This window comes from Colletotrichum phormii (genome assembly GCF_030913505.1).
Source record: "Colletotrichum phormii strain CBS 102054 chromosome Unknown BDP81scaffold_23, whole genome shotgun sequence".
In the NCBI taxonomy this organism is placed as follows: Eukaryota; Fungi; Ascomycota; class Sordariomycetes; order Glomerellales; family Glomerellaceae; genus Colletotrichum; species Colletotrichum phormii.
The window spans coordinates 307,832-320,977 of NW_026851465.1; the positions used below are offsets into that span (position 1 = coordinate 307,832).

Sequence of the window (13,146 nt, forward strand, 5' to 3'; positions counted from 1 at the left end):
CCAGACTTCAGGCTCCTCTCCCTAGCCCTTAATCCTCTCCTGATGGTGGTAGGCGGGAAAGACGCCTTGAAGGACTGAGGTGGAAAAAAAGCCGGATGGCTTCGGGAAAGGGCATACTTTTTCACCAAAACGGGGTTAGGACTACTATGATATTTTGAGAGGAAAGCCGGAACTTGCTAGGGTGGAATTTAGTCCAGTAGATGGCATTTGCCATAATTGGCCTTTTCTCCAGAGAACCGGCATATGAAACCTCATCGACGTTCAAGTATATGAAGAAAAGGAACAATGAAAAAACAGTGAAAAGCGGTGGCAACCTTTCTCTCTTCATAATTCATGGCTAAAGAACATATTGCCGAAATGAAGCCAGAAGTCAAAGCTTAGGGTATTAACAAAGGTCTCAGGGTTCAAGATACGGATCTTCCTAGGTAAGAATGGAACAATTATCCAACCATCACCACCGCCGCCACCACCACCGCTTGAGATGCCTTTGCTGGGAAGCCACCCCAACGAGATTTCCAGCAGCTTCCTTTAATTCAAGGAAGATATCTCCGGCTGCCTTGTCCGCCTTCTAGGCCGAGCTAATGAATAGCCAGACTTCAGCTTCCAAATCCGTCATCCGACTGCCAAGCGCTCCCTATGTGCACGAAAAAGTCACACCAGGACTTAGTTCGAAGCGGAGTGATCCTTCTTGCAGTGCTTGTGTGAAGTTAGCAATGATGTGATGGGTGAACAACCTGCAAGGAGTGACTTACGCGAGTGCGTGAGCTCTTGTGCTTGAATCGGCGGCTGCATCCTCGAACTTCACAGACGTACTAGGTCTGAGACACTTCAGTGTCAGGACCACTCGAGGCAGAATCACTCGGGGCAGAACCACCCGCGGTGCTTCCCGACGCCTGGTCAATGGCAGAGCCCATCTCGACTTGGCGTGCCTGAGCTAACTCGGCATTGACCTGGGCTATCTGGCTGTGGATGACTTGGGGTGAGATGTCTGTGTTCCGAAGACGAGAAGGCGTGCCGTTGCCAGTATTGAGTGGGAGTTGGCCGTTGAAAGGAGCCATGGCTGGGTTATTGGCGCCGGTGACAGAGACGAGATGCCCATTTCCGTGAAGCTGCTGATGATAGCGGCTGGCAGGAGTTGCCGATATGGCTTGAGACACAGGGACCTGATGAGATACAACACCATTGGTGTTGGCGTTGTGGCCAGTCAAGCCCGTAGCAGTAGGTGCGGGAAGAATCGCAAGGCTATTGGCACTGAGCTGGTTCCATCCTCTGGCGTAGGATCCAATGTCGGCAACAGCGGTATTGGTGTTCAGTGAGTCACCATAGTCGTAGTCGTCAACGACTCCCTGGACAGCGACAAGAACATTAATCATGCTCTGGTTTGTTCCTGCGGCGACCTGCTCAAGGGCATCGAGGACAGTGTCCTCCAGCCAGTCCTCCATCCTAAATCACCTTTTCGTCAGTTTGGCTGCGTCTTGTACCAGTAGATTCCTATACTTACGCGATGGAATCTCAGGCACAGATAGCAGTAAGGGACTTTGTCGTAGGGTATATATGGCGTTAATTGCTGCCCGTAATTAACGGCGTCGTTTTTGCGATAGACTTGCTTGATGGGATGGTGAATAAAGTGTCAAGTCGTTGTGCCGGGGAAGGTGATTTGAGTGAGTGGGTTGACTTGAAAACAATGTGGGAGAGGCGAGACGAAGGAGAAAAATCTGACGAAAGACGGATGGATAGGTGGAGAGGCAAAAAACACAACAACAAAGAGTGTGGAAGGTGCAGCCTTGAAGTGAAAATTCTGATTGCAGCCTTCGTTTCCGGGAATGAAGGCGATGCCCTCCACATATTCATGTTGACACCTTGTAGGCGTCGTGAATACACTCCGGATCAGGGGGCTGGGGCAGCCTTGTCCCCGTTGAGTGATTCACGAGCTCTCTTGGGCAGCCGGTCCACTCTCGTGTTCAGATGAGCTTCCTTCTCCTGCCCGCGATTTGAGAACAGATGTCTTCTCCGTATATGTGGACTTTGCCTATCAAGAGTTGATGTAAGATCCGAAACAAAAACTACTTGGCAACTTGTAGTTGTTGCGTTTTGTATAATATCGAAGTATAACGTTTGGACTTTGCAGTGACATGATGCCATTCTAAGTAAGGTAGTTTGCCAAAGTCATGCCGCGCAGCTGATTTGACGTGGTTGACCACTCTGAACAACGCACACGAATGATCCCATGACCTCAGAAACCACGAGGAAAGGAGGAGTCTGCATCGTAGACGGCCCGCGGTGGAAGAACTCAACTTGTCCATGATGGACGAACGTTGAAATCATACAAAGCTTGTGGTAAATAAGGCGTAATTGCTGGCCGGCAATTACGGATTCGTTTTTGTACGACAAAGCTCCAATGATATAGAAGTGCAGAGAGAGAACGCGCATTAAAAGGAGGTTTTATTGAGTTGCTTGAGGTCTAAAATGAATATGAAAAGGTGAAAGTCGACGTATGACTTCACAATTAGAGTCAGTTCTCGGACTTGAGTGACATTTTAGAGCGTACTTACCACTCGAGGTCTCCATGCAACGAGACCTTCTCCTAAACGAACACTGAAATTGTAGACCACCCCTCATTCCAAGGTCGGACGAGTCTCTTAACTAGATCTAGGACGCCGACCGCCATGGTTGACCTTGTAATGCTGTACCGAAGAAAGTCAGCAAAGTTGTCATTGGTCTCAAAACACGAGAAACGTACACGAGTGCGAGAGCCCTTGTGCTCATACGAGCGACCACAGCCAGCGAACTCGCAGACGAACTCATCCCTGTCATCATCTCTCTCGCCAACTGTAGGAGTCGGCGAAACGCTATCGCGGGCAGCCTGCTTGCGGGCAGATGCCATCGCCAAGGGAAGCGCAGCTCGTAGGACTCGACAGGCAGCAGCCATACCGGTGCTGGCAGGAGCGACTGAAGCGGTCGCTTGAGCAGGAGCAGCCTCGGGAGCTGAGACAAAGGCTAGGAGAGCACTCTGAGCGACGGGACGGCCCGGTGTTACAGCTGAGGCAAATGGCGCAGCGGTTTCGGTGGGATCAGCTTGTTCTAGCATCTTTTGGGTAACCTTCAGCGCGACGCGCAAGACTTCGTCGAAATGGGTGTCTGTGTCGGTGGAGCACTCCTCGAGTGCCTCAATGACCCTTTGTTCAAGGGAGGGTGCCATTCTACGGTGATCATTAGCTCGGAACGAATAAGAGTGTAAGATTCTGACGGATCAGGGCCCAGACTTACGCGTAGGTTCGAGCTTGATACAACCCAAAGGTGAGATGTGATTGCTTGTGGAGGTAGTGAAGTTTTGCTTTCTTGAAAGTGAGAACTCCGTTACTAGGAGTTGGGTTGGATGGTGTGTTTGTAAAAGCTTTGGTTCGGAGTTCTGAGACGGGAAGAGCAGCACATACTTCCAAGGAAGGGTGAGGGAGGGAAGGAGCGACCTAATTGCTGTAAGGCCTTGTCTTCAATTCCCTTGAAGTGCGCCCAGTACGCGGTGCTTGAACCAGGACGACCCCCAGACTGCCTGGCTGTGGCTTCAAGTAAGTAAGGACGATGGCTACTTCGCCATTGTCCTAGTCTCTTTCGGCGTCACCATCTGCTTTGAGGCCCTACTGTTTCATAGGGTTCACAAGGCCCGGGGTGTATGCAGACTATTCAGCTCCATGTAGGAACCGGTCAATCGCTAGATGCTTAGGTGAAGCGAAATATACAGAAATTTCCCAGTCTTTCAAAGTCCGGCCCGGGGAAGGTGAGGCTCTGAAATGTCACTGCGCAGTTTGGGTTCAAAGCCAAAGTCCCGGAGAGCACCCATTGTAGGAGAGCTTAGGTAGTGTGGTTGTCGTCTTTGGTATCAGGTTAAGGGAAGTGCAGCATGCTATCCAGATTTGAACCCAGATTTGAATTTAGATTTGAAAGGTATTCTTTTGATTCTCCCTGTAGTTAGGATCCTCGTCAGCAGGCACCATAATCGCAACAGTCTCTGAAGTCCGAAGAAGCCGTATATGCCTTCGGCGACGGATGTGTTCAAGTCCGGCAGAGTTGGGATCATAGGTCGGTCCGGCCTCAAGGTTGTAAGGTGAAGGGATTCCTACTGGGCCCGTCGCGACCATGGGCAGCCATCCATGATCATGCTGCAAACTTCCGAGTTGCTGTACGACCAAGACAAGGCTTAATTGAGTCTATGACGTATTTCCCGAAGCCAGTCTTCCACCGTTTGATATGCACAATTATGAACAAATAAATAGAAAAGATTAATGAGAACGAGACAGAGCGACTGGCTTTGGAGAAAAGACTGGCTTCGTGCTGTGTAGCGGGTCTTGGTGAGGCCATATTTTGATGCCCTGTCGGTTCAAGGTTGACTATGGTGCCGCAGAACCTGGGAGTCTGTTATGTTATAAATATGACAGCGGGAGTCTTTGCGTGATCCACTCCACGTCTTGATCGATGACGCTCGGTATATGGTTTCTCCATTGGCCTCAGAGGTCTTGGTAGGCGCTGTGATACCTGCTCATGCTTGCATATAGATTAGCTAGGGCGGCAGCGTTATGGCTTCAAGTTGTCGAGCTACATGAATATTTAGGACCCCGGTTTCCGTAATGATATTGCAGACAGGAGTCATCTTACCCGGGCTAATTGTGTTCAAGATTTGTTCTGAATTCTGAGCCTAGGCCACGACTTGAATTGTCTTCGCAAAATATAAGACCTTCTCGGGAGTATTCGTGAATGATATGTTCGTTTTGAGTATGCTTTTGAGTAGGCAGCTCAGACCGGAGCTCGTCTTCGTTGGTAATCATTAGGCGTCGCATCATCTCTCCCCGAGCTAGGCCAGTGGCAGCCGCCATGGTGTCGGTATAATATAGAGTAATACCTTTTCGAGGCTGGTAAGATCCATTGTGACACTGGTTGGTAGTTAGTGGCTCGCCTTTGATTGAATGAACAATGAGAAAGGGAACGTACCTGGCTTCTTTGAGATTTGTTGATATTCGTGGTGCGTTTGTTGGGGAAGATGATTTCGAACAAGAGCTTTTCGGAATGCCTCGTGAGCAAGAGTAGGAGGCAGTCTTTGCCCAACTCACTGCCCACTCACTGCCTTCACCGTCGTCCAGCGTCATGCTGATTGAGAATGAGACTCAAGACGCAATGCCCAGCCTCGAAGGCCCAGGACGGGGAGGGGAGTCTTCATCCCGCTCAAGGACCTCGAATATTCCAACGAGAACCTGTCGAAACCTCTTCTGTTCCAACCTCTGTTTGCTGTTTTCACCTTCCTTCTCTTCAACACGCGTCTCTTGCCACCCGCGATATACAAAAGCCACCATCGCCAACACGCAAAGTACTGAAGGCGCATCGACAGATTGGGGCGCCGGATCGTAAGTTTCCTCCACCACGGCTTCGAACCGTTTTCGAGCTGGCTTTTTCTTTTGGTTCGAATTGTGCGGTTCTTGAGCTGATTGTTGTTTCCTTCAGGTGAAGTTGTCACCGCGATGGTCAGAACCAGAAGTATGGGAGGTGGTGGGTCCCCAGTCGTTCCTGCCTCTCCTGCTGCCGGTAAAAACATCACCAGCCTTCAGCCGACTTCACCTTTGGCCACTCGAAAATTTCGCTCATCCCTCAATTTTGGCACCAAATCATCCAATACCTCATCTCCTCCTCGCGGCAGCCTTCGTTCCGGTCGCAGCAGGCTTCCTCTCCCATCTTTATCCTCCCCCTTGCCCAAAGACCGCACCGTCCAGGACGCCAACTACGAGGCAGACAATTCGAACCCAGCTTCTCCCGACCACAGCGAGACCGACGTATCTGAAGAGTCCGTGGATCTCAAAAAGGATCCCAGACCCAAGGCAAGAAACCGCAGCCCTCGGGCACCTGACGAGAACATGTCGGCCGCCACTCCTTCAGAAGCGACCATCGGCGGCACCACAGACACCATGACGGATGATGGAGGTACTCCCCTCAACGACACTCCCATTCCGATTGACTTGTCCAGCGCTCGCCGAGCTAAGACTCCCGACGTGGACCTCACAGGCTCATCTAGTGCCTCCTCAGCTCCCTCAACTCCTACCAAGCCGGCTAGCGAGCGCAGCCAAGCCACTCCCAACGGGCCGAAGCTTACTTCTCACAAGGATGCGTCTAAGCAGCTTCGCGATCTGATTGTCGCCCACAATAAGAAGGGAGTCGAGATAAAGGAGATGTTGGTCCTATACAGGGACCTGACACGTGAGGATAATGCCACTCCGATAATTCTCGACGAATGTGTCACTGCGACAAATGCTCGTCTTGTGCGGGCTATCGAAGATGTCGAGGCTCTTGAGGATGGCCGTCCGCCGCGGGTGACACCCTATCCGGCTGACAAGATTCCCGAGCTTCTTGCCGCTGTCGAGAAAGCCGAGGCCGATAGGGATGCATTCTATGCTGAGACTCAGCGCTTGTTCATGCAACTTGCGATGCTTGAGGAAGAGCAACACGCTCTCAGGGCCAAGGCGGTGATTGCTAGAAAGGTTGAGCTTGAAGCTAGAATGCGAGAAGGCATGCCCACTGCCTCAGCGGCCTGCAACAAACCTTTTGCGCCTTCTGGATCCGGCTTGCCTATCGCTCTCGGAACCCCGAGCAGTTCGACGCCTACGACTGTTGGACGGCGGGGTATTAACAAAACGCCTATTGTGTTTACATCTCCCACTAGCCCGGAGGTCATCGGCCGGAAGCCGAGTGGGCAGAACTCCAGAGCGGGCGTGTGTGCATCGAGTTTGGATGATCCTCAGACGCCCACGAGAAAGAGAAAAGCTCGACACTGATGGTCTGGACGGTTTACTGCTTTCTTGCCCGGGAACAGAAGCTCCATTTATGCCACCTCCATGTGCGGCATGGTATGATTACACAGTCGCCAAGTTGCAAAGGTGAGTTGGCGTTGATTGTTCGAACAAGCTTTATCCTCTTCTAACTCAAAAGCAGATGCGCCTTTACCATGACTAAGCTTGCTCTTAGCTCATCGACCACAATTGCTTGTAATCAAGCACAGTTGCGATTCTGTCATCTGCTTTCTTAGCAAACTTGCCGTCGGACTGTATGTCAATACTCCGTACAAACCTTTGCTCAAAACCCAGCTAATTCGTATTGTATATGCAGATTGTCCCGCTTACCCCCGAATGCTAATCCATGGCCAAATGTACCCCAAATTGCGACTAAATTTGGAAGAAGTCTAATGACATGTCCGCGGATCGCGGAGCCGGACGGACCAGGCACCAAATGCCGCTTGCATGATCTTCCGCCAATGCAGACGCGGCAGCGGGTTGCGCCGCTGACACCTCTCGATGCATGTTACCAACTTACCATCCAGCATGGCACTTTTCCCCGCGTTCTCCAGACTAAACAGTCTAGACTGGCCGCGCAGCATACCATTCTACCGAGCTTGGGGTTTCCAGGCACGCACATTGGGTCGCATATGCGGGGAGGATTGGGGCTAGACATTGGCGGCTTTCGGGGGATGATGATGATGATGATGTGTTGGAATATGAATTGGCAAACGGGATACGACGGGCCATGCATCTGGCTTAGACTGGTGTCTTGACTCAGGATACTCAGGGGACACGTTTGGTATCCATAGCTTTCATCGTTTTGCGCATTCTTGTACAGTATTTTCAGGCATGCCAGCCTTGAATCAGATTCGTTTTCCTTCTACCCCCTTCACCATTCTATCTTACTCTTGACTAACGATCCGGTAGTAGAAGACAGCTTGGCGATCATAATCGGGCTCGTATCGGCCTTCCATTCACGGACAATTTGTCGCTACTGTCTGTCGGATCCCGGCACCACGTTGTCGCTGATAAGTCAACATACCCACTTCCTGGCCCCCCCCTGTTTCTGGCACCCACAAAAACGCGAAAATCCACCACAACACCATGCCCACCCCTAACCTCCTTTTATCACAACATTTTCAATTCGCGTCTAAACAGACTCATCTTTTGCACATACCTCCTTCAATACCTAATGCCTTAATAGACAGAAAATTAGCTTTGTTAGGCTCTCGAGAATATTGCAAACGGCAAGAGTTAAAAAGAGCCTTATTAGAGTATAGGATACTATAAATAACCCTCTAACTATATCTCCAAGGTAATTAGACTAGGGAACTGGCCTTTATTAATCTATAGAGGCTATCTCTTAACTAAGAGAGTAAGCTAGTAGAATAGGTTCGTATTTAGGCTTTACTAGGCCATATATTAATAGGTAAAGGAATTTATAAAACAAATCCTCCTTATTATTAGAGATAAGTAGCTATTAAAAAAAGGCTAGATCTATACCTTTATCAAGAGGAACTTTATTATTAAGGTTTAAAGAAGTCGTTTTATCGATTCTTGTTGAAAAGATAAATCTTTTACCTTAGTATTTGCCTTATTATTCATATAAAGTAAGCATATTATATATCATATTAATCTATAAGAGCTATAAATTAATATAGATATTGGTTACGTAAGCAAGATTGGTTATGTAAGCTTACGTGAGCGAAAGAAGACACTGGAAGGTAATAGAATGCACTGGAATTTACTTGAAAGGTATTACGTATTACGATTACGCATTCACTTACGTATATGTTTATTAATTATAATATAATTAATAAGCAATGGAATATTCTAGTTGAAGGATCTTATGCCTATATAAGTGCATCTTTTTACCTACTTAGACCTTTCGTTAAGCAAGCAACTTCTCATATAGTAATCTAACTATATACTCTCTTTACATTTATTAACCTCTTTTATATACGCTTAACTACCTCTATATTCATATATTCTTGCTTCTATATGAATATTCACTATTTAATACTCTTGTATAAGAGTCTTATTACTTACCTCTTAAAGCTATTGTGCTAGAAAAGTTTCTTTTACTTATAATAGTAAAATCGTTCTATTAAAATAAGTAATTGAGATCCTTTTAATAAGCTACTTTAACTAGGCTAAAGATAGACTAGTCGAGAGGTTAGAAAATATATGAGGAGTATAATAATAAGAAAAGTAAATGAATATTATTAATATAGTAATTTTATATAAACTCTATCGTTATATAACTCCTATACCTATTTATAATTAATAGTCTAGCCTCTCCTTTAATCTTAAATATAATCTAAAAGATAAAGACCTTTTATTATTATTTAATTACCATTAAGTTCATAGTCTAACTTAGCTATTATTTATTATTATAAACTCCTAGCTATTATAAGAATTAAGATATAATAAAAACTATTATTATTAAATAGTCTTCCCCTTAAAAATAATAAGGGGACAAAGAACCCTACTTAGGGCTAAGATATACTTAATAATAGACACTTATACTCTCGATCTAAGTTATTTTTTATAAATAAACTTCATTTTAACTATACTTAATACTAGTCTATTAACTCTCTAACTCTTAAAAATACTAATCTCATTTATATTCTATCTATTCGTTAGTTTAATATCTTTAATATTAAAGACAATAAAGAACTTAAACTAGTTTCTAATAACTTTAATAAATGCCCTATTAATATATTAAGAATTCTGGCAAGATAGCTTTAAGAGGTAAGTAATAAGACTCTTATACAAGAGTATTAAATAGTGAATATTCATATAGAAGCAAGAATATATGAATATAGAGGTAGTTAAGCGTATATAAAAGAGGTTAATAAATGTAAAGAGAGTATATAGTTAGATTACTATATGAGAAGTTGCTTGCTTAACGAAAGGTCTAAGTAGGTAAAAAGATGCACTTATATAGGCATAAGATCCTCCAACTAGAATATTCCATTGCTTATTAATTATATTATAATTAATAAACATATACGTAAGTGAATGCGTAATCGTAATACGTAATACCTTTCAAGTAAATTCCAGTGCATTCTATTACCTTCCAGTGTCTTCTTTCGCTCACGTAAGCTTACATAACCAATCTTGCTTACGTAACCAATATCTATATTGATTTATAGCTCTTATAGATTAATATGATATATAATATGCTTACTTTATATGAATAATAAGGCAAATAATAAGATAAAAGATTTACCTTTCCAACAACTTCTTAGCCTATTATTAAAAGGCTCGACTTACTAATCTATTAATCTTAAATATTAGAAGTAGTTAAAAGTAGACTGGTCTATATTTTATAACTAATTAAGCCCCTAATAAACCCCTTATTATTATCTACCTCTACTACCTAGCCTATTATCCCTAAACTAACTAGTTAGGGTAAAAAAAAATATTGTAATAGTTAATTAACTACTTTAATTAACTTAAGCTAGTTAGTTATACTTAACTCAATAATAATATTAATACTTAATAACTATTATTTAAAAAGATAAGAAAAGGCTTTATAAAGTAGGCTTAATGTTACGAGCAGGTCATGGCAACCAACTGTGGCACAAAGCAAAAGCTTCGATAATGATGACTCCGCATCATTTTCCCTTGTTCTGCATTATATAGCTACGCCATGACAGGACCAACTGTTTAGGTCGTAACACTTAATAACTAGCAGCTACCTACTAGTAACTAGACCTTTTAAGGGCTTAAATTATTAATACTATAATAAAGAAGTAAGTTAAAAAATTATTAAAGTTAATTTTAATACAAGTTCGCTAATGTTAGGGATATATAGCGGGCTTAGATCGAAGTAGGTGAAAAAGAAGTTATTATAGTTGAATCCAGCGAGTCTAATTGCCCTAGTGAAGCTTGGCAGCTGTATTGTAGTGGGTGAGGTTGAGGATCAATAGTTAATAGTAATGAGGAGGTTGGGTTGTGATCCCATCGTTTTTATGGTGCCAGAAACAGGCAGGGGCCAGGAAGTGGGTATGTTGACTTAATCTAACTCTAAACATGGAATGAACCGCTCGCATCCTCGCTCAGACTGCGGGGCACAGCTCGAGCTCGAGACTCTACGTGATCCTTAACCACCATCGACGCCACATCCGTGCCGGACCCAACCGACCGAGCTTGGTTTCCTAGAAGCGTCCCAACCGCCGTTTTGGCGAACGACCGATGGCCCGGTTAAGTCACCACTGATAGAACCGATAGCTCGGGCTATTCTAGCTTCGCTTTTCAAGAGACTGAAGCTCTCATCCGACCCGCGTATCCCCGTTTAGGATGGTACTCTAATATACGAGGTCCACCATTCGAGTCAGCGCCCCTGTTCCCGTCATCTCACTTGAGAGAAGGAGGTGAACTTGGCTGCGTAAGTTTCGTGAGAACATAAGAAGCAGACAATCTGTCTTGGGGTTTCATCTGAATTACTTGTCCCTGCAGGCCCCGGCTTCTCAGATCTCTTCAGCCATGCACTTCAAGACCCTCGCCGCCGTGGCCGTGAGCCTGGCCTCCATCTCCCCCGCCGCAGCAGACACAACAACTACCATCGACGCCAAGTCGAACCGCGGGACCTGGGAGGGCTGGGGAACCTCTCTCGCCTGGTGGGCAAAGCGCTTCGGGACTCGCGATGACCTCGCCGACATCTTCTTCACCACCAATACCACGACCTTCGGCGGCACGAGCCTGCCTGGTCTCGGCTTCAACATTGTCCGTCACAATGCCGGCGCCTGCAGCACGAACAGCATCAACGGCGAGAGCATGGTGGTCTCGACCAATATGATGGCATCCCGGCAGATTGACGGGCACTGGGTCGACTACACCAACACCGACCCGGCCTCGTCTGCCTGGAAGTGGGATGTTGACGTGAACCAGCGTACCATGATGCAAAAGGCAAAGAGCCGCGGCGCAAATCGCTTCGAGCTCTTCTCCAACTCACCCATGTGGTGGGCAACCAAGAACCACAACCCCTCGGGTTCCGCCGACGGCAGCGAGAACATCCAGTCGTGGAACCTCCAGCAGCACGCTATGTACATGGCCAGCATTGCCAAGTACGCGAAGGACAATTGGGGCATCACCTTCGAGACCGTCGAGCCCTTTAACGAGCCCACCGCGAACTGGTGGAAGGCAGACGGCACGCAGGAAGGTTGCCACATTGATGTCGCCACGCAGGCGACAATCATCAACTACCTCCGCACCGAGCTCGACAATCGCGGCCTCACAACCATGTCCATTGCCGCTTCGGACGAGTCCTACTACGACCAGGCAGTCACCACGCTCCAGAACCTCGGCGACGCCGCCCTCAAGAACGTCGCGCGAATCAACGTCCACGGATACCAGTATGCCAGCGGCGCCCGCGACAATGTCTACTCCCTCGCCTCGGCGCGCGCTCTCCGTCTCTGGAACAGCGAGTACAGCGAGAGCGACGCGACGGGCGAGAGGCTAGCGAGCAACATGATTCTCGACTTCCGGTGGTTGAAGCCTACCGGATGGGTATACTGGCAGGTCCTTGATGGCGGCGGCTGGGGTGTCATTGACGCGGACAATGAGGCCGGCACGCTGGGCTCAGCGAACCAGAAGTATTTCGTCTTTGCACAGTTCGCTCGTCACATCCGCGAGGGCATGCGTATTCTGGACGGCGGCTCGGATAACGTTGTCGCGGCTTATGATGCTGCTAACTCGAAGCTCATCATCGTTGCTGTCAACTGGGGCGCGGCGCAATACCTCAACTTTGACCTCAGCGGCTTTTCGCAGGCATCGACGAACGGAGCTACGGTTACGCGGTGGAGGACGCAGATTGGAACTGGTGATCGCTACGTGCAGGCGACCGACACCACCATCAGCGGGACTAAGTTCTGGAGCTACTTTGAGACCAAGATGGTGCAGACATTCGAGATTCCGAATGTCAAGTTGTGATGCGGCTTGATGGTTCTGTTTGCGATGTTTTTTTCCTAGCACACATGAAAGCAAAGTTCATTCGAGTTGACAGTAAATAACGGAATCGTACTCAAACACCCATTTCCTCCATAACCACAAGCAATTTCTGTAAGATCTTTTGCTAGGCAAGGGCAATTGAGGCTCAACCCATATTTTGGTCCACCCCAATGCTGGCATATGTCGACAATGACAACCTTGACTTCCTTGTCCGATATCACGAGTGTTCCAAAAGTCGCTCATTGATCTCTAATGGTCGCATCGAGTCTTCTCATGTATCCGGCATATACATGTAGGTGTAAGCCAACGACACTCGAAATGGGATGCCGCCGGTCGGGCCCAAGGTCAAGAAAGGCACAAGATCAGATCCCAATGG

General features: G+C 47.0%; 4 protein-coding genes across 4 annotated transcripts; 2 read left to right on the forward strand and 2 right to left on the reverse strand.

The window, feature by feature from the left end:
• Positions 1-663: 663 nt before the first annotated feature.
• BDP81DRAFT_398315 (uncharacterized protein) lies at positions 664-1,442 on the reverse strand (the record flags this gene model as incomplete). The annotated part of the gene is made up of 3 exons (XM_060588439.1): positions 664-696; positions 753-799; positions 860-1,442. 3 exons carry the CDS (start codon positions 1,440-1,442, stop codon positions 664-666), a joined length of 663 nt encoding a protein of 220 aa, XP_060440674.1.
• Positions 1,443-2,613: 1,171 nt separating this feature from the next.
• Positions 2,614-3,199, reverse strand: BDP81DRAFT_500612 (uncharacterized protein; the record flags this gene model as incomplete). Its single annotated transcript, XM_060595518.1, has 2 exons — positions 2,614-2,684; positions 2,741-3,199. 2 exons carry the CDS (start codon positions 3,197-3,199, stop codon positions 2,640-2,642), a joined length of 504 nt encoding a protein of 167 aa, XP_060440675.1. The 3' UTR covers positions 2,614-2,639.
• Positions 3,200-5,897: 2,698 nt separating this feature from the next.
• BDP81DRAFT_382457 (uncharacterized protein) lies at positions 5,898-6,812 on the forward strand (the record flags this gene model as incomplete). The annotated part of the gene is made up of 1 exon (XM_060586906.1): positions 5,898-6,812. The coding sequence occupies one exon, from the start codon at positions 5,898-5,900 to the stop codon at positions 6,810-6,812; it is 915 nt and encodes a 304-aa protein (XP_060440676.1).
• Positions 6,813-11,306: 4,494 nt separating this feature from the next.
• Positions 11,307-12,752, forward strand: BDP81DRAFT_398318 (glycoside hydrolase superfamily; the record flags this gene model as incomplete). The annotated part of the gene is made up of 1 exon (XM_060588440.1): positions 11,307-12,752. The coding sequence occupies one exon, from the start codon at positions 11,307-11,309 to the stop codon at positions 12,750-12,752; it is 1,446 nt and encodes a 481-aa protein (XP_060440677.1).
• Positions 12,753-13,146: the final 394 nt, after the last annotated feature.